The sequence below is a fragment of the Solea senegalensis genome, linkage group LG10 (genome assembly GCF_019176455.1).
Source record: "Solea senegalensis isolate Sse05_10M linkage group LG10, IFAPA_SoseM_1, whole genome shotgun sequence".
NCBI classification, from domain to species: Eukaryota; Metazoa; Chordata; class Actinopteri; order Pleuronectiformes; family Soleidae; genus Solea; species Solea senegalensis.
In genome coordinates this window covers 8,860,310-8,881,496 of record NC_058030.1, presented here as the reverse complement: position 1 = coordinate 8,881,496, position 21,187 = coordinate 8,860,310, and the positions used below count along the sequence as shown (strand labels likewise).

At 39.4% G+C, this 21,187-nt stretch overlaps 2 protein-coding genes across 8 annotated transcripts in view; one reads left to right on the top strand and one right to left on the bottom strand.

Moving 5' to 3' along the window:
• The window catches only part of ppip5k1b (diphosphoinositol pentakisphosphate kinase 1b), a 35,343-nt gene extending 24,354 nt beyond the window's left edge, over nucleotides 1–10,989 (top strand). For 2 of the 7 annotated variants that reach the window (XM_044035621.1, XM_044035617.1), the window contains 4 exons: nucleotides 1,496–1,558; nucleotides 5,976–6,113; nucleotides 6,911–7,024; nucleotides 8,727–10,989. In XM_044035621.1, coding sequence (XP_043891556.1) covers nucleotides 1,496–1,558; nucleotides 5,976–6,113; nucleotides 6,911–7,024; nucleotides 8,727–8,818 — 407 coding nt within the window. In that variant the 3' untranslated portion in view covers nucleotides 8,819–10,989. Of the gene's footprint in view, nucleotides 1–1,495; nucleotides 1,559–2,430; nucleotides 3,705–5,975; nucleotides 6,114–6,910; nucleotides 7,025–8,726 lie in introns of those variants that run through there. The other 5 variants (XM_044035622.1, XM_044035618.1, XM_044035619.1 and 2 more) reach the window with 4 other exon arrangements.
• Nucleotides 10,990–16,200: 5,211 nt separating this feature from the next.
• Nucleotides 16,201–21,187, bottom strand: part of map1ab (microtubule-associated protein 1Ab) — a 59,526-nt gene continuing 54,539 nt past the window's right edge. The window contains exons 6-7 of the mRNA XM_044035637.1: nucleotides 20,924–21,156; nucleotides 16,201–20,176 (exon numbers count right to left, since the gene is read on the bottom strand). Of these exons, the coding sequence (XP_043891572.1) occupies nucleotides 20,021–20,176; nucleotides 20,924–21,156 (389 nt within the window). The 3' untranslated portion in view covers nucleotides 16,201–20,020. The remainder of the gene's footprint in view (nucleotides 20,177–20,923; nucleotides 21,157–21,187) is intronic.

Genomic DNA, 21,187 nt, shown 5'->3' with positions numbered 1-21,187 from the left:
CAAGTTCCTGTAGCAAAATACATTTTTCACTTTTCCCTTGCATTATGTTATGTTTGACAGGCGATGGTTTATAATTACATCATCGCTGATCATTCATTGACATTGACAAATAGGGCTTGTTTGTTATTTTCCTTCAACTATTGTTTGAATTCTGTTGTGTAAGGAGTGGAAGGAAGTTCAGTCATGGTTTAAATGCAGACCAGAGAATGAACTGCAATGTGGGTTGGTACTTCAGAGCAAAGATGCCTGTTTGTGAAACCCTCACACCTTGGTCATTTGAATTTCAACTTGAATTATTCATTGACATTCATTGTTTACCACTTCATCATCCACATAAGGGCTGTGGCTCGCTGGAGCCAATCCCAGCTGACACAGGCAAAAGACAGGGTACACGCTGGATGCCAGTCCATTGCAGGGCCAACTTACAGAGTTGAACAACCATTCACTCTCACATTCACACCTGCTGGAAATTTAGAGTGTCCAATAAACCTTTTGTACTGTGGGAGGAAACCGGAGAACCTGGAGAAAACCCATGCGCGCACTGCAAAAAAGGTCCTCAATCGGACCAGGTCGCAAACCCAGGTCTTTTTGCTGCAGGGCAACAGTGCTAGCTACTACCTGTCTGCTACTACTACTGCTATTCAATATTTTTTAGGTGGCTATTATAATGAATAAATATGAATAGTTATTAAGATACATTTCATTAAAGATGTTTTTTGTCAGTTAATTGTGGGCAGAAAACATGCAGAGAAACAATCTAATGTAACACATTTAAAGCAATAATGCTTCTTATATCGCAAGGTATGTTAACACAATGCATTCATCAATGTTTAAACTTCTGTACATCAAACAAAATTGATATATAATTATTGTTTTATCACCTGGCCCCTCACTTGTTTGACAGCTGTTCAGAAACAATTACCTCAGTTTTTGTTTGGCATAAGAAACAAGAGTATTCTTTGGATCAATGAGTTAGGAGGTACATGTGCAACCATGCTATAATCCCCTTGCTTTCAGGCTTTATGCTAAGCTAACCAGCTGCTGTCTACACCCTCATATTTACAGCATAGTCATCAGAGTGATTAAAATCTCTTTATTTTATTCTTACTAAGAATGTGGATAACTATTTCCAAACAAATGTTAGTGAATAGCTGAGTGTAGGTCAGTGAAGTATAGAGACAGAAGAGTGGATTCTTAAATTGTTTCCTGTCACACTCGCCAACAGTCTTCCTGCATGTTTGTTATTCAACCAAACCATTGACAACATCAACTCCACCACATTTCATTTTTCTGACAGCCTTTTTCTTGTGTTCCTCTTCAGAGATGTCTCCCTTTTTCAGGCATGTTGGTTGGCAGGTAGACGTGGATGAATGGACTCTCTGTTTTTCTCTCCTCTTTCATTCTCATATTAACACATACAAGCAGACAAACAGGCAGACAGGCAGTCAAGTACCAGCAGTCCCAGTAATACCAGTTACCTTTCTTATCTCCTCAGAGCTGTTCTCTATGCCGGCAGTAAAGAGATTTTCTGTGTCGTTTGCCAGGCATCCAACTAATGGTATGTCTGCATTTATTCAAGATTATTCCGACACTCCTCCAGTTTTTCTTGTTATCTTGCATGGCCTCTCTGTGGGAAAACATTTTCTGTGTTGTCTATTTTTGGGAGTTTGACATTTGAGTTAATTACCTTAAACGTCTCCGGGAAAAAACAAAAAATCTCACAGGTTTCTTTTTCTAGACACACCCTCAGTGTTTGTTTTTACCTTGTGTTGGCTTCAACACTCACCTCTAACACCACCTGCTCTGCCTGCATTTGTTTAATTAGCTGATACCGCTGTCTCTTTGTAGGATGTGTGTATGTGCCTTACATGGAATATGAGTCCTTCCTTATGTTTTCACATGTAGAAAATCTGTGCACATTTGTGTTCATTTGTAAATCACTTATTCCATGAATTTGTTGCGCCCGTGCTGAAATCCTCTTCTATGTCCTTCCAGCAAGGTGAGAAATCAACCTCAGAAAAAAACTGTTTTGTCGGTTTGTTTGCTCTTTTAATGCAAGTTACATTTTAACACTTGCTCCTCACAAAAATCACAAACAAAAAGCAAAACAAAATGCATGTAAAAGAAAATTCTGAATTTATTTGTTTTGAACCTTTTTTTAACCAGCATACCCAACAGGACAAACAATGTGTTGTGTTCAGTTTTATTTTTATCATTAGCTGAGACCATAACGCAGCTGGAATTGATCTCCGGTAAGGTTAGGGTACTTTGCTGCAAACACGTCTCTGGCATGAGTTATGTTGTTTTGCTAAATTCTTTCTTGAAAATGCGCGTTCTTGATATTTTGACAGTTTATACATTCTGAAAGGATTTGTTCTTTTGTGGAACTGTGGTTTGATGCATTTCAATGTGTTTGACCACTATGTACAGGTTGATCTTTCATGGTTGAACTCCCTGGTGGCTGCAGTGGTTCATTTACACTGAGAAGGAGCAAGTCAAGTACAGCTCATAACCGAGTCCTGTTAGGATATTCGGGTATGACTTCTTCTAAATGTGTTTCTGCATAGAAAATATACCCCATCACTTGTTGGTGGTGTCATTGGTGCCAGGGTCATCATCTGCCCTTGCAGAATGACATGCTTGAGTCTGTAATTCAGAAATCTGAGATAATGTAGTGGTTATACAAACCACTGGAAACAACTGTGATGGGTGTTTCTCTTCAGTTTTCGCCTGCATTTCCAGCAGATGAGTATTGTTGTGTACTGTTGTGTGAAGTAGAGCTGTGGCTATTCTCTCATGTTATTTTTTTCTTTCTGACAGTTGTTGCTTTTAGGTTATGTTTAAAATGAGAAGGTCTGGACTGTGTCTGTTCAGGCATGGTCGACCTGCTTCATTCATAACTTTATGAAGTGCTCTAGTTAATTAAATGTAGTCAGGCAGTTCTATCTTGTCTATGAGGCTGATATTATGGATAAATTATTTCCCTATTCAGATGAATCTTGCAGCTCTACTCTGTGCAACTCCTCCTCACTCTGCAAGCACCAGCGTGCTTTCTCTGTCTGTTCTTGTGTCCCTGCTCTGCCTCTCATCCTTCAGAACCCTCAGTCGAGCACCATGTAGTCCAGCTGCTGGTTGGGCCTCGAGCTCGGCTGGTGTTGCTGGGGTTTGCCTCTCTGGCTGTGGACAGGTTCACAACCACCCACCTACGTCACTACTCCTACCACCTACGTCTACCTATAGAGGCCTGGCTGATATCTGCTTAGCAGCTCGCAGAAATCCTCCACGGTCAGCTCTCCCTGTTGCCTCCACCTTTGACTCACTCTAATCCTGTTCACCCATGAGGGGCAAGTGGGACACTGCAAATGCCAACTGAGCTTTCAACTGCTGTGCAGTTTTTATTTGTGTTTTTTCCTCCCATTTATCCCTGATAATTTATCTGCAGCCCTGCTTCAGTTTTTGTCCAACCATAAACATGCTCTTATTTACTCCTACATGCTTCTATTTGCATGTCATTGAATTCCAAAGCAGGAAATATTTGTTTCCCTCCACTTACTTTCAAATCAAGTCACGGTAGAACTACAGTTACAGACAATTGTTTGTCTGCAATAAATTTTAAATATTTGAGGGTTTTTTTTCATGTTTTATTTTTTTGTCACTTAGGCTTTTATGAATTGTTGCTAGTTAAAATATCACTGTGCTCTCTGTTCTGTCCTCCTGTCTTTTTGCCTGCATAGCCATGAGTGCTTAGTTCTGCTTAGCATCTGTGTTTTTGGTTCACACTGCATTCAGCATGTGAGCTGTTTTGATATCCATATGAAGAGGCTGCAGTCCAGACTGGGAGGAGGGAAAGACCAAGAATGACAGTCGGTGTTATTTTACAAGTCCTGCTTTATTAGGCAGTTCATCATAGATGATGGCTGATGTGCTACCTTAGCACTTCCTCCTGAGGCATTGTGATATAAATATAAACCAAAACAGGTTTCATATTTCCTTTTGTTATGGAAACCTTGGCATCAAGTCACTGTTCATTGTAAACAGTGACTTGGTCTAATGGATAGAACTGCTTCCATAGTGTACAAGAATGATGGAGGGACTTATACTGCTGCTACATCCATCTATGATCTGTACTGTTTTAACATAAATTATCAACTGTTGACAAATCAAGATACAGTTTACATTGTAGATATAAAACAAGGACTGAATAGTTGTGAATAAAATCATTCACAACATAGTTTATAGTCACACAGGGCCTTATGTCTTATACTGTGCATTGTTTGATCCTAGGAGAAATATTATATTATAATATTGAGCAGCTCAGCCAATCATCAACCGGGGACATTTTTATCACTCGCTCAAGTCCTCCTATAGTTCCTGTCCCAGAGTTGAGTTGTATGAAACAAGTAGCATTAGTGAACAGTAATATAAAGATCTGTAGCCATCAAGATGATTTTTCCTGCTTTCATTGTATTTTCTATGACATTTAGTATTTTTCTCTACATAGCGTTAAAGCAGTCATCTGTACACTGGTTACACTCAAGGGTTCGTTAAACAAGCGTTCACAACAAAGCGCCAATGGAGTTTGTCTCATGGTCAGTGAGGCAAACGGACAAAGTGGGACAAAATGGAAATGAGATCAACATGCCAGGACACTGAGCTCCAAATGCTGCATGGAAAGCATTTTCTTTTCTCCTCAATACTACAAGCATTGTAATACTGCTTCTGATGTATCCTGAATCCCAAACATTCTTCTCGCAGCTCACTGCTTTTTCCTAATGCTTGTACATTAGTCATCATGGAAAGAAATCACCTTTGTCTCTGTAGAGGTGGATGAATTGGATGTTCTGCTCCAACCTTCATCCATTTCCCCTTCTTTCCCCCATTGAATCACTTCATCATTGTGCACATTACCAGGCTGCACTGAAACTTGCAACAGATGCATTCCAGTGGCAGTGTGTGTGCTTGTCAGGCTTTCATGGCCTCAGTAGTCAGCATTCATCACAACTGATGCCTGCTCAAAGACACTTAAGAAGCTCTGATGATGTTTTTTTTTTTTAATTTCTTCCTGCATGCCTGATGTGATGAAGTGGCCTCCTCTAGAATGAGATGTTGTTGGTTCAAACCCTGGCCCCATCATGTAGGAAGATGGTACCTACAGCCTAGCTGCTTACCAATCAGCATGTAAGTGAGGTTTAGGGGATGAACTCGGATGGATTATCATCTCACCCAAACAGAGGTTGGTGTTAGTGGCTTTGTGCTATGGAAGACTGGTGATAAGCAACGGCCATATGACTAGTGTATGACCTAGTTATACAACCAACAACCTCTCTCTATACCATCAGGGTGGTTTGATCCCTATTTACCGGTGTAAAAAAAAATATACAGGTTGGTAAATCTGTGTTTTAAAAATCACCTCCGTGTGCCTTCATTTGTGTGAAGGTTCTCAGTCGTTCAGGTCGTTGTATTGTGTTCCATATTTGCTAGAAATGTGAACAGGGCATTTTTGTTGGAACACCTTCTTGATAACTGCCTGAATATAAATGTTTGAGATATGATTCTTAAACAATAATCACCACTGTCTATAAGACTTCAGACTTTGAAAGTCTGTCCAGTATTGACATTAACACCAACGATGAAGAAATGACATACACTGTGTGGTTGAAACTCGTTTATTTTGACTCAATCATTTTTGTTGCTGTTGGAAATTCACACCTGCTATAATGCTGATTGTGACATATATTTTGTCTGCTGAATTATTTTAATTTGAAAGGTAAACAAGGCCAGTATTTGTAGCCCTTGCAGTTGCCGTAAAAGTTTGCGTGGCTTGTTAACAAACAGAAAATGGCTGCCGCACTGAGCAAATGAATAGCCGACATGCACAGAGAGCCGGGACTTCACCATCACTCCTCCACCAGTTCAGTCTGGTGGAGGAGTGGTACCATCAGCTGTGCCCCTGTCTGTCCCCATCTGTGCTGCAGGTTTTGAAGGCTGCTCCATGGTGCCCTCTATCTACCCACTGGAGACACTGCACAACTTGCTCTCATTGAAGCAAGTGGAAGAGTTTCTCAGCCGTGTGTGTGAGAGCAGCAGTGATGCCCATGCCAAGACCATGAAAGGTGAGTCTATGCTTAATTATTTTCCAATAAACATTAAATGGATGAATAGATGACTTGTTTCTTATTTAGAGCCAAAAAGGCTCATTCTGTTAGGACAATAAAATAAAAAAATGAAAAAGTTCATATTAGAAATGATGCATCATTATTTGACAAACCTTTGAGTTGTGTTTTTTTTTTATTACGACAGTGATTGAATGATTAGGGCAAATCAGAGCAGCACAAACCTTGGATGCTCTTAACTGATCACCAACTCAGTCATGTGAGTCAGTTGATAGACCAGACTAGGCATGGGCCAATAATTCATTTCAAGGTATAAAAAGCCGTAGAATTTTCTGTCAAACTCTGTGTAAGGTATGAGATATTTTAATAACTTGTCAAGAACAGAGTGCAGGAATCACTCTGGTTGTCATTGAGAAACAAAGACCCCTCCACCTCAGGGTTGGTGTGAGCCGTCAGTCAGATGTTGTCTTTTCAATGCTATGATGGCTGAAGGAGGTGACCTTTTAGAGCTGTAAATGCAATACCATCATGCCATGATATTTTATCTCAAGGTTATCACATTGTCAAAATCTCATACTGTCCCATGCTTAGACCAGACTGAGCCAGAGTCACCAGGGAAGATGCTACAATTATGCTGAATGTCTCTGGATTGTAGAACATTACTGTAATATTGAGTTGATCTTGATTCGTAAGCACCAGTCACCAACCTTTACCCTGTTGCTGCACTGAGTGAAATGAGCTTTGGTGTGTGACATTTGTAAACTGATGTGAATGTGTTTTTGCTCTCTTGGCTCCAGCACTTTCCAGCTTGTTTAACTCTCAGAGCCAGACGTCTCTCTACTGCCTGCAGCAGCCTCTATCCTCTTCTGGGTCAGAGACGTCTCTTCGTCCACCAAGTCAGCCTCTGTGGCGTCAGTGTTTTTTTTCATATACATATATATATATATTTCATTTTTTAATAATGTTATGTAATACATAGTGCCAATGCAGACCTACTCAGGCTTTGACAGGAGTGAGATTCACCCTTTAATGGGTTGATGTACCATCAAAATAATCTTGGAGAGATTATTTGAAGGTTGAAATCCCGCATTGTGTCACTTAAAGTAGCCATTCCCAAACTATCGTGAGCAACCAAATCAAATATTTCCTTACTGATAATTGGTTTAATAAAATAATTCCAAAAAAAAAATACATTTGAACTGCAATTTAGGTCTTTGCATGATTAGGTTACAAAGAAATCCCTCCATAAAGTATCTACAAATGTTCAATAACACTCCATCCACATGAACATCTGCAAAACTATTTATTTAAAATAAATTATGAACATTGGCAGATGACTAAATGTATGTCACACAGACTCTAGTGGACCAGTAGAGTCAGGTATTACCTGGCCCTCAGAGATCAAATTCCTCATGTCACTGACTAAAAAAAGTAAAAAAAAAAAATTCCAGAGGTCTATTTAACACATTTTCATTATAACGTGCTACCACTCAGCTCAGCAGCTGACAGTTTCAGATGCTGACTTGAACAAAGCTTTTGCTTCTCAGCAGCACCGGGCAGCCCCCATGTGTGGAGATGAGTGAGTGCAAAAGACTGTGCAAGCTCAGCAAAACCTTGATGGAGATGAATAGATCACATTGACTGTGACCGTCATGTTGAAGGTAGCAGACATTCAGTTATCTACGATGACCCCCTGGTAACAGAAAGGTCACATCTCGCTTCCTCATCATCTCAAAGGCAAATGTCCATTACCCGAGCCCAGAACTAAGACTGTAGCTGGCAGCTGTTTTCTTTATTTATTACTAAGTTGGTTGTTTATTTTAGTTAAAAAAAAATCTCAATTGTAGTTGCTGACAAGTCTCCACTCATTCCATACATAAAATTTCACTTAGCACATAACACCAAGCTCATTCCATTAAAAGTACAAACTCGTACAAACGTTTTTGGTTTTTTTAACCCTTTTAATTTCTTCCTTTCCATCTTTCCTCAGTCACTTTTTTCCCTTTTATTTCCCTGAATATTGAGGGAATTCATTCATCCTTTCACCTTGATTTGTTTGAAAAATGTGCCTTCACATTTTTTACCCATCTGCTCTGCCAACATATTTTATTTGAATCTGGCTCACTCTGAGCAGATTCCCAGCTGTGTGATTGGTTATCAGCTCTAATGTGGGCTGCTGTGCCTGCTGAGAACTCATTTAGCCTTGTTCATCACACGGTAAACAGACAGGATGCTGGAAGTTAGAGCTGAGTGCAGGGGGCTACAATGTGTCACTCAGCAATCCCAGACTGTCACTGAAAATGTTCCCACTTGATTCTTGACTAATAAATAGAGAGAAAAAGCTAATTTAACTTGCGCTGTGAGGGATCCTAGTTTTCTCTTGTTGTTTTCTAGTCAGATTATTGATATGTGGCTCCATTAAACAAATTAAACCAAAACTGAGTTCTTAAATGTGGCCAACCGGAAGGTTGGAGCTAAAGCCATACACATTCAGTAACACAACCGATTATCAATTCAGCAAGTTAAGTTTTTATTGTTTTTCAATTGTAGGTTGTGTGCCTATATTTGGGTTCTGACCATGACTGAATTTGTTCTTGTTGTTTTTTTTTAAAGATGGCAGCATCCCCTCTAGTGCTGTGTCCAGTGCGGGCCCCTCTTCTCCGGTCACAGATAGCTCCGGCATGAACTTCAGCTTCAGTGAGTAGGAGATGGAGGAAAACACAAGCACCTCCCTGAGTATCTGGTTCTCTACGTGCACCATAATTTCCTCTGTCCGAGAAGCTCATGAGAAAAAGACACTGGAGGGAATTGATACTTTCTGGAGTGGGACCACATTGCCTTAGGTAATACAAAGAGCCAGACTGTAAATACAACCACTTTATCAGGGAACATGGACTCACCTGATGCGCCCTGACAACACAACACCTTCCCCGCTCTGTACTGTGAGGCAACACTGAACCTTCCCCAAGTTTAAAACCACTCATCACCTCCGTGTTCCTCTTCAGTGTTTCTCCACATTCATAAACCTGCTCTGACAACATGAACTGAACATCAAGCTAACAGTCACCACAGCTGTGCCTTTAATTTAGTCCGGATGCTGCCCACATTAAAAACCAAAATCTGTTTTATAGAACCGATCAAACCCCAGCTGCCTTATTTCATACTATACCTGCTGACATTCGAGGGCCGAGCTGTCACCTGTCGTATGTTACAATTAGGAAATCCACAAAGTGACCGGGTACTATTTTCTTCACTCTGTTGCCTTACAACAGTACATGCAGCCAGTCATAGCAGGGCGAGAGAAAGAAACAGGCTGTTGAAGCGAAAGGCCATTTCAGCTTCAAATGTCAAAGCCAAAGTGTAAAAAATCCTCTGAAAAATACATTTAAGTTGGAAAAGTACATTAATACCACTCATATATCTGAAAATATGATGCCATGTAGCCAGATACTAGGACGCTTGGGTAAGCACAATGGAAATGAGGGAAAATGTGCAGTCACCTCACTGATGCATCACATTTTTAAAATTTGGACAAGAATCAAAATGTAAAACTGAGCGCTCATATTTCAGACACTTTCAGATTCTGAAATTTTAATTTATGCAGGACAGTTTTTGTCAACCTTAAAGAAACCGGATCGAATGTATTTATATCCCATTTGCTAGATCTGTCTTTAAACCGTTAACTCTTCTTTCCACGTTGATATGATTTCACGTCGCTCGTGTGGTTTACGAAGAAGATTCTGTTTGATTGAAAACCCCAAGGACCTTATTCTCCGATTGTTTTGAAATTGTCTCAAATGTAACTAACCAAAGGAGACGGTGCTGCGCCAAAGTAGAGATTATAATATAACAAACATCCTCCCTCAGGAATCTGACACATGCATGATTTTACAGGTTGTTAATTTCAAAGGTCTGATTAATCTCAAGTGTGTATTTAACTGTGCTTTTTAAACAACTTGTGAGAGAAATCTTTAAGCCAGAGTTGTGTTCTACACACTGTAGGTTTCCTGCTGTATTCGTATAACTTATTTTTTAATTTTTTTGTGGGAGTGTTTACAAATCAAATCAGAATTCAAGAAAGTATAGATTTATTCCAGAGTTAGAGGGAGAAACCACTTCTTTAGGGTAAGAGCATACATTTGCTGCCTGAATACTGCAGATTTCTTGATTTCTTTCACTCTATGCTGAATTCTCTCACTGTTTTGTCAACATGCAGTCCATGCCAAATCACCTGTATTTTTCAATGTTTAATCAGATGACACGTTGAAGCCAAAGTACAAGTCTAAAAATGCAAATCTAAATTTTTTACCACTGTGTCTGAACGTAGCTTCAAATCAAATCTGTTGATTTAAATGTGTTAACATTCTAGATTTCTAGTATTTTACTACTTTGACCAAAAACTTGACGAGTTAAAGCTCCATCATAAAGCAACAACTTGCAGTTTTTTGTTTGTTTTTTTTAACGGTGAGTTTTAGTTTCACTCTGTGTTGTTTGTAAATAAAATGATTCCCTGCTTATTTTCAATCAAGTTAACCTGAAAATGAACAGACTCCCCAAAACATACCTGCTGAAGAACAAGCATATCTGTATATTTTAGACGTTATTGAATTTTGGAGCATTATAGGATTTATTCATGTTATGTACATGGGGTTGATGTAGTTAATTTTACTTGTGTATTTATGTGCTTATTTAATGTGATATTTAAAGCCAGCCAAAGAGGAATGTGTGTGTTCTGTGATGAGTTTAGCTGCTGGAGAACAAAGTCGACATTTGTTCGTGTTTTTTCGATTACTTGAGGTTCACGTGGTGATGTGATGTCCGGGGCGGGGTTAACTGTGAAAACTGTTCAATGTGTTATAAAGAACAACTCTGTGTGTCTGTGTGTGTGTGTGGTGGCAAGTGCGCGCGGCAGCGTGTGTGTGCGCAGTTAATGGCCCAAGGTCCAGACACAAGTCTGTTATTGCTCCATAAACAAAGCTTCTTGTCACTGCCAACACCCTCTCGCCCTCTCTCTGTTTGTTTGCTTCTGTTTTTCCTCCCTTGTGTTTCATTCTCCTCCTTTCTCATCAATCCTTTTCTGTCCCACCCGCACTTTCTGAAGGTTCTTCTCTCACAAATCGTCTCCCACATTTCCTCCTTATCCTGCTCTCTGCAACTCTTGACTTTTTTTTTTATCTCCCCCATATTTTCTAACCTGTCTTGTTCCCTCCATTTTATCTCATTCCATTTAACCCTCTGTTCTCCACTCATCTGTCTCTTCACCCAATACGCGATCTTCTCTCCCCTCATTTGTTACCTCTCCCCATGTTTCTTCTATTTTCTCTCCTTTTTTGTGTCCTCTCCTTTTTTTTTTTAAATCCATCCTCTTCAATCTCATTTTGGTCCTCGCACCAGTTTTCTTACTATTTTTACCTGGCACATTGTTGTACCCGTCTCCATTTTCTTTTCTCTTCCCTCTCCTCCTTTTCTCCTCTCCTTCTCTTCCTTATCACCCTCTCCTCTTCACACTGGTTTAAAGAATAGTGATGACTCATGCCTCCTAATATTGCTTCCATGCGTTGCCATGGCGCCGCCCTCAGATGGTATACACTCCTCCTGAGTAACACTGGATACTGAGAGAGAGCGAGAGACTGAGACTGCTGACTCACTGCAAGCCAAAAGCTGATGTCATTCATTATGTCTGGATGGTGTTTTTCACATGCTTTGTTTACTACAGTTAACACAAAATCTCTATTAATTTACTCTCTCTCTCTCTGTGTATATAGATATACTGTATATTTATATACACACACACACACACATGCCTTAACCCTAAAACATTCCTTTTAGTGTCATCAAAAATGTCTAGTGGTTACAGTGATTCTCACAAAGGCAGAATGACATAAGTGTTGTAGTTCAGTGTTAATTGGAGTGGGGGAAAAAATGCCCGTGCAATTAGTTTAGAGGCAAAGAAAAAATTGAAACATGTTTTTTTGGGGTAACTTTCTACATGTTGCACATGCACAGCATACACACAATGTGATGCAATTAACCGTAGCACAACCAAATTCCTGCAGAGCCAAATGGAACACAACCACCTCCCACAGCAAATCCCAATGTGTACAAAGCAATTAATGTGGGTATTGACTAAAAGAGAATGGAGCCATTATCAGATACCTCTGTGGTTTAATTAAATCATAAATGTAAAATTAAAAAGTCTATTCCCGTATGAACCGGCTGCCAAACTAAGTTTTGCTCTCCTCTTACTTGTTTCTGGTTTGTTTGTGTTACTCACAGTCTATTCAGGGAGATACAAGTGGGGGATAAATGGAAACATAAACTACAGGCTACGTCGTTATCCGTCTGCCGTACAAATCACTGAGGCTTCCTCTCATCTCAGTTTCTTCACATGTGTATTTTCAAACGCAGGAAGCCAAAACTTAGTAAACTGGTGAGAATAGAAATGTAAATGCACAGAGAGGAGTGGGAGGCAAAGGAGAGAAACTACTAGTTATGCTGACGAGAGAATTACCCTCATTTAGTCTCTATCAAATCCCGACAGAGAGGCAGGAAGGTGCCCAGATAAACCTCCAGTACATTCTAAAAAACCCCTTCCTCTAAAGTCTCAATGTGTCACCATGGTAACTGTGAAAGGATGGGGAGTTGTTTTTGCTGCAGCTGAGCAACAATGTATGTTGTCTGGCCTCACCAGAGACTCACACTGGGTGTAAGAGTGTAGGGGTCTGTCAACATAACTAACTAAAAGCCAAATTTTCACGTTCACTCCTTCTCTTCCTGCAAGTGCAAACGGCAGGCTCAGACTCGAGTGTGACAACTTAATTTAAGATTTAAGAACAACAAGATAAATTATGAGTCATTCAGCACTGGCTTAAGTTAACACAGTGTGTCGTACAGTTTCAGGTTTGATTTCTGTAGCCCAAAGGTTTATTTTTCCTCTTGAAAAAGATTACTTTGTCGTTCTCTTTCTGTCAGTTGTGATTATTGTAAACTTGAGAGAGAAAATGACGGTTGTTTGGACAAGTGCAGGGTGGAAACTAAGCGGTGCCACAGTATATCCACCTCTCAAGCCTGTCGTCTCCAATACTGAAGCCAATATTTCATTTCATAGACTCAAACTCAGTTTTTTTGTGTTTGTTTTTTTTACAAGAAATGTTTTTTGCCTCTCAACCAAACCAACAATATTTTTTAGAGAATATTTTTATACCAACGTTTTTGTGCTGCGTACCTGTTACCGTCTGTAATTCAAATCACCACGTTCAACTTATTAAATAAATTGTGTTTTGCACTATAATAAATTGACACTGTGTCATTTTTTCCAATAAGTGAATGAGCTGCTTCTTACTGCTGAAATGTCATTGTCAGTGTGTATGGGCATGAGAAGTAATAGCACGTTACAGATGAAAAGACAGGAAATCTTTTCTTCATTATTCCCTCAGTCTAAGGAAAGGTTTGATTTTCAAGTCGTCTTGGCTACATTTCATTATAAACCACATTTCGGAAATCTCTTTGAAAAGGCTTTTATTTTTTGTTCATTTTACTACTTCATCATGTCATTTTTATGGACTGGTAGACGATCTAATAAACCATTCACGGGTTGTTTCCCTGACCATGTTGCAGATGGAAGATGAGAAAGCAACTATTTGGTGCACAGATTATGTTATTGCCCTGTTTTGTGAATGACATCTTTTGTCCTCTTCATCAGGAAGACAATTTCTTTTTGCAATATTCTCTTAAAATTAATTACATATAAAATAATACATATATATATTTATTTACATATACATATATATATATATATATATATACAGCGGAGAAAATAAGTATTGAACGCGTCAACATTTTTCTCAGTAAGTATATTTCCGATGGGGCTATTGGAATTAAATTTTCACCAGATGTCAGTAACAACCCAAGTTATCCACACATACAAAGAAATAAAAACAAATGAGTCCACAAATGAAGTTGTGTGTAATAAAGTGAAATGACACAGGGAGAAAGTATTGAATACACTTGCTGAAATTGATTTAATACTTAGTAGAAAAGCTTTTGTTGGTAATGACAGCTTCAAGGCGCCTCCTGTATGGAGAAACTAGTCACACACATTGATCAGTTGTGATTTTTGCCCATTCTTCCACACAAAGTGTCTTCAAATCTTGAAGGTTCCGGGGACATCTTCTATGAACTCTGATCTTCAGTTCTTTCCAGAGGTTTTCAATCGGATTCAAGTCGGGTGATTGACTGTGCCATTCTAACGGCTTGATTGTCTTTCTCTTAAACCAATTGATTGTTTCCTTGGCTTTGTGTTTGGGATCATTGTCTTGCTGAAATGTCCACCATCTTCAGCATCCTGGTGGATAGCAGCAGATTCTTCTCAAGAATATCACGATGCATTTCTCCATTCATCCTTCCTTCAATTACATGAAGTCTGCCAGTGCCAGATGCTGAAAAACAGCCCCACACCATGATGCTCCCACCTCCAAACTGCACTGTTGGTATGGTGTTTTTAGGGTGATGTGCAGCGCCATTTCTCCTCCAAACATATTTTATGTTATGACAGCCACAGAGTTCAATTTTGGTCTCATCTGACTAGATTATATTTTCCCAGTATAACATTGGCTTGTCTAAATGTTGTGCAGCAAACTTTAAGCGAGCTTCCACATGCCTTTTCTTGAGTAGTGGTGTCTTGTGTGGTGAGCGTGCATAGAGGCCATGGCGGTGGAGTGCATTACTAATTGTTTTTTTTGAAACAACTGTACCTGCTTCTTCAAGGTCTTTCTGAAGATCTCTGCGAGTGGTCCTTGGTTCTTGGACAACTCTTCTAATTATTCTATGGACTCCTCTGTCAGTAATCTTGCGAGGAGCACCTGGTCGCGGTCAGTTAATGGTGTAAAGATGTTCTTTCCACTTCCGAATAATAGCTTCAACAGTGCTCACTGGAACATTCAGAAGTTTAGATATACATCTGTAACCAATGCCATCCGTATGTTTGTCTACAATAAGCTTGTGAAGGTCTTGGGACAGCTCTTTGCTTTTACCCATCTTGAAATGATTCTTGAGTGTCACCTTGGTAAAGAGAAACCTTTATAGGCCACCAATTAGGACTTATCCACCTGATATTAATTTGCACTGATACGGGGCAGGATTGCTTCCTAAATACTGGCTTCCTGTGCCTTCTTACACCTTTTTTTCTTCATGTGTTCAATACTTTTTCCCTGTTTCATTTCACTTACTTACACATAACTTTTGTCATGGACATTAATGTTCTTATTTCTTTGTATGTGTGGATAAATTGGATTGTTACTGACATCTGATGAAAATTTCATCCCAATAGCCCCATCAGAAATATATTTACTGAGAAAAATGTTGACGCGTTCAATACTTATTTTCTCCGCTGTATATATATATATATATATATATATATATATATATATATATATATATATATATACCCTGTCATCAGTAATTATACACTGTTGATTGCTCTATGGTTGAGGTGAGTTAAACACATCTTTCTTCTGGGTGTCTATTATTTCCACAACAGTCATATTAATCCCAGTCCCCACATTTATTGAAGGCAGCCGCAGTGAGGGTCACAAAGTTTGGTTCAAGAATGTAATGTTGCTTGTGGTCCATCACTGTGTTATGTGACTTATACCAGTGGTTTTTACCAGTCCTGGTCCTGGAGACCGCCTGCCCTGCATGTTTTAGATGTTTCCCTGATTCAAATGTTTGCCTAATCACTGCAGAACCCTGATAACTAGCCATTTATTTGAATCGGGTGTGTTGGAGTAGGGAAACATCTAAGTTCTGACAGCTCAAATGTGGGTATAAAAAGGTGACTCCAAATAAACAACAGTAACATTTTAAGTTATCAATATTTGTGTGTCTAATAAATGTGTTAAGCACTGTATGTAAAATACTCTCATTAAGACTGGGAGGAAAAATTATTCTTAAACATTTTCTGGGAAAGCTGCACCATGCAGAGGCACAGAGACCTCCTGACCTTTTTTTTCCCCCCTTATGTTTCTCATTAATCACACAATGATCTGTATAAAGAGAGTCATCACAAAATCCACGACACACACACTTCTAGATTTAAATGTACTTTAATTGATGATCACCAGGCTGTTTCCCTTTTACAATGAATCTGCAGTGGTTCTAGTTTAACCAGTTTAAGAGAGAGAGAGAGAGACAGAGAGATATTGAATATTGCACCGAGAAAGAAAAACATAACTAAGATTAATACAATGCAAAAAACAGAGAGTGTTGAGAATAAAACAGAACTACCAATACAGCGTCTTCTTAACAACATGTTAATAGGGCAAACAATGAAAGCACAGCCCAGTATTATATTAATGTAGGTCATTACAGTACCAGTTAAGACAAGTAGCTTTTTTTTTTCCTCAAATATACCTCTTTAAAATAGCATTATATGTTTTATTATTATTTCCATGTTAAACAATTACATTCAGGATTATAACTAAATAAATCACATGCAGAGATTAGATGGAGCGATGACACCATATTGTGATCAAATGATGCTTCAGTTTTAATGCAGATATGGAGGATGAAATCGAAGTGAAGGATGCACTTTTTTTTCTTTCCATATCTTGTCAGCGTTGCGTGTTTATCGGTAAGCGATGTTAACCTTACTGTCACTAAAATCTGCTTAAAATGAACATGTTTCACAGGATGGATAGTTGTTTATTTAGTTTCCAGAACGCCGTGTACAGTACATTAAGTGTACACGAAAGATTTGTTTTATTTTATTGATGTTTTTTTTGTTTTCTTTTGAGTTTGCATGTGTTTCAAGTCATATTCAGGAAAAGGAAACGGTTTCAGCTGCAGCTTTTCTTTATTCGTGTGTTCCTGTTATGGCATCTCTGTTAAAGTGTGTTTCTGTCTGTGCTAGTGTAAATGTGTTTTTCTTTGTTTTTATTCATTTTTTTTCTCTATTGTTTTGATCCAGCAGCATTCATTAAATAGTACCAACTCTACATTCAGAAAAATAGATCTCCTTTATAGTGCATTCAGCTTCTGTATAGTCATACAGTTCAGTGTTGAGTGAATCACAGCGTTCTGCTAATGCCTTCAGCATCTCAAGACTGGGTATTTGGAATCTGCCTACTTAAAAACATCACCGAAAGACAAAACTACTAAGTCCGAGCATCCACAATGTCAGATCCATACATTAAAAGGCTTCTTCCTGGTTTGGATACATTTCCATACAGCATTGCAGACGAGGTGAGAAGGCCTTTTTGCTTGATTTGCTTGTTCTTATAATATTTAGTTGTAAAGTGAAAAGGGGGAACCATTTTGAAATTGTACAGGTCTATAATTAATCAACTCCTTCCAGAGTAGGGTGTGTGTACATTAATGTATAAACATTCAATATACAATGGGATTCAAAAAAAGAAAAAGAAGAAGAAGCTATATTTGCCTATAAAATAAATATTGATCTGCATATCAAGGTGCATAATGGACCAGTATTGATTTGAAAGGAAAGGTTGGCCGAGCAGAGCAGCAGCATGGAGGCTTTGCATGATGCGGTAAAAAGTCAGCTAAACAAATTGGCACCGGTCCCAGCTAACATGGTTAAACAAGATGTTTTAGCCTTCTGAAGGAGGTTCTTTAAAGGTACTTTAAATCAAGAACTGGGAGAAGTTGAACTGTGCGAGCAGAGGAGCCTCCCTAATTTGAGTTTGTAACATCGTAAAATGCTGGATTCGAACATGGGATTGCAAACCTGCCCTGGTTGACCCTGTCTGACCCTGTCTGACTTGTCCTCGAGCCTCAAATCTGTCTACAAATACAAAACAAAACAAAAAAAGGTCCACATGCTTCTCAGCAAAAATGTGTAAGAAAATTATAATCGTTCTTGCGAAAACTTGGCCTCAGGTAAATTTAAAGTGAGTGTCTATAAGTTACTCTCGAGTCCGTCTGTGAACAAGCAGAAAGACCTTTCACACTGAACCCACTGAAGAACCCACTCGCCACATAACCTGGAACCAACAGAAGAGAAACGGAACCATGCTGTAAGCGCAATAAAAACAGCTACACACCGTGTGTATCGCACAGTCTCTCACACACACATAACCACTTAGAACACATTCCTTCTTCATAACTGCGCCCGGTGCAATCATAATCATCACATTCATGCTTGTTCTATAAATATTACTCTGGGATTAATATTAGATCATCGCTTCATATTAAATATATTGTCCGTCAAGTTTTCGAGGAGCGTCTCGTTCGTTATGTTATATTACAGTGAGGAGTTGTTTTCAGCTGCGACACTAACTCTCTGTGCTTCAACTAGAAGCAGACATTTCACTTCTGAAATCCTACCTCGGAAAAGTGTTCTCCTGTTTGGTGAAGACATTCATATTTGTTTGGAAGTTTACAAGAGCGACACTAGTTGGATTTGACAGCTTTGAAATAGTTTCATCGGTTCGGACAACGAGTGTCCAAACGTCTTCAGTGTCCTGGGTGTGGATCGTTGGTTTATGTCTACTTTGAAATGTCTCTGAAGTGTTTTGCCACAAGCTAAAGGCACATGAACGAAGCCTCTTGTAACACATTTATCACATTTAATTGTCCTGAAAACGCCCCAAATGTGCGCACTAAACTACTGTATGTACTGGCATATCGTTCCCCTCCGAACGGGATGAACAGACAAACTTTCTTTGCTACATTTGCCACAAGTTACTACCTCTTGTGTCCCATTCTGAAATCGATGGAGACGACAAAATGTGGGTGAACAGGAGGAAATGACAGTAGAAGTATTGATGAAAGCTTTCTCAAATACAGGATCACCTCAGAGTCATCGTTTGCTTTCATCATCACAAAAGAAAAAGACCTCTGAATTGATACAGACACGTGTATGAATACTGGATCACATATAACTAACAAAGACCGTGACAGAGAAGAACGATCACGTCCAGCAGAGACATGACTGGTGTAAAGACATTGTCCTTTTGCCTGCCGCCTATTGAATTCACTGGAGCATCGACAGCCGAACAGTGTAGTGACCTATCTACACTATACTGCATTCCACACTTGAAAGCTGGCTAAATTAAAGATTAACCCTACGCATTTCTCTGTGAAAGAGTCCAAGCTAAAACACAAGCATCATGCACCAGCAAAAACTGTGAAAGCCGAGAAGAAAGATTGAAGAGTGGAAACTTCAGGCAACCTCCTAAAACTTCACCACAAATGACAAGAATTATTTTTATTTTATTTTTTTTTTGTTGTGTTTTCTGTTTTTGTATTCAACATCACTTTATGTCACTATTGAGTGAGTCCAAACACTAATGTTAGTGTGATTTGCAGATTTGCAAAGGATGAGTTCTGCGCATCGGAATCTGAAGAAACTATTGATTGCTGGAAATGCTGGAGAGATAGTTTTTTTGGAGCGTTCAATAAGAATTCATGTGAATTCATTTGTTGCCACAAGTTTGGCCTTTTGAATGAGAAATTTGCCACTTGGGAGTATTTCAAATTTTGAATTGTGCCAAAGTGCAAGAGGCATGGGATAGTAGTCTCCATTTGTCGGTATGATATCAAGCAAAGGAAGCTGTCAGGTGTGACTGAGTTTGATTTTTTGTTAGTGTTTCTATCCAGAGCATGTTAGGGCAGGCATTTAACTGGCTGAAGAAAGCAAACCTTAAAAAAAAAAAAGTATGTAAAGTATCTTGATTACCTTACTGTCACAAAAAGCTTAAACACTGAGATTTGATTTCATTTAACATAATTTAGGGCTGCAGCAAATGTTGTTTTGTGAGTGGTACCACAGGGTGAAGAAGCGCTGAAGAAGCAGAACGTGCTGTTTGCTCTCGCTCCATTTCCCTTTGTAAGCAGCTAATGGGGGTGGGTGTGGGGTGTGGGGAACGCAGGTGGTGGGCTCATGAAGCTTAGAACTCAATCTTGCAGGCGGGGAAGGACTCGTCCTGCATGACCACAGTGCTGCTGGAGGCCAGAACCATGATGTTCAGGTCCTGCTGCCTCTCGTGGGTCTGCTGGTACCACTCCCGCGTCACCTCCGTGTCATGGGTCGGGATCAGAGTCACCTGCGGTAATGAGGTGGGAAAACAATTTGAAATACCAGAAAGCACACTAGATTCAGGAGAAAGCATTAAAGGAAGGCTACCTGGAGCAGTAGCTGGTGAGTTTATCTTGGCTTAGCTTAGCATGAAGAAAACTGAGAGTTGCAGCTAGTCTGGCTGTGGCAGGTTAAAAAAATCCATGTCATCATCCAAAATTATGAGATGGGATTGTGTGCAATTTTCTTTAGGAATTTATTTTGAATGAATCTACACTCAAACGTACTCAAAATCAAAGTAACAACAGACAGAGATGTGCTGTGATAAAGTGGCCAATAAGGGTCCCAGCACACCATATGCTCTAGCCCAGTTCTTCTCAAACTTTCTACATGGGACCCACTTTTTAAAGATGGCAAACTAGTATGACCCAAATCATGATATAAATCGTGACAAAAGCAAATTTTTGCATAATGTAGTACTGCAGCAAAACATTTACAGCCATATCTGGAAGATTCATTTGGAATTGGAAACCAAATCATTTCCAAGAAATGTTTGGTAACTTACTTTGAAAATGTAATTTCATGCATGTTATTTAAAACATTGTATGAATACATCTTCACTAAAAGCTAATTTTTTTAGGGATCCCATAAAAATCCCCCATGACCCATCTGTGTTTGAGAATCTCTGCACTGACATCATACTGCTGCTAGCGTGTGATTACTTATGATGAGAACATGATAAATGCACAGATAGAGACAGTGGTTAAATAAACACCTGTAAGTTGGAGCCCCACTGAGATTTGCCCTCCAGCAGGGCGTCCAGGACTCCACGGCTGGGCTCTCCACCACCTGGCTCGTTCCCGCTCACAACATAGTACGCAGCCCGCACTCTCTTAAAGAATTCCTGGTCCACGTTCTTGGCACTGCAGTGGTTGGGCACGTAGGCTAGGTCCACATAGACAGGGGGTCCAGGGGGCACGGCCTGACTTGTTTTTTGTGAGTTGTTACCTGGAGATGAACAAGATTAGAAAATAATATT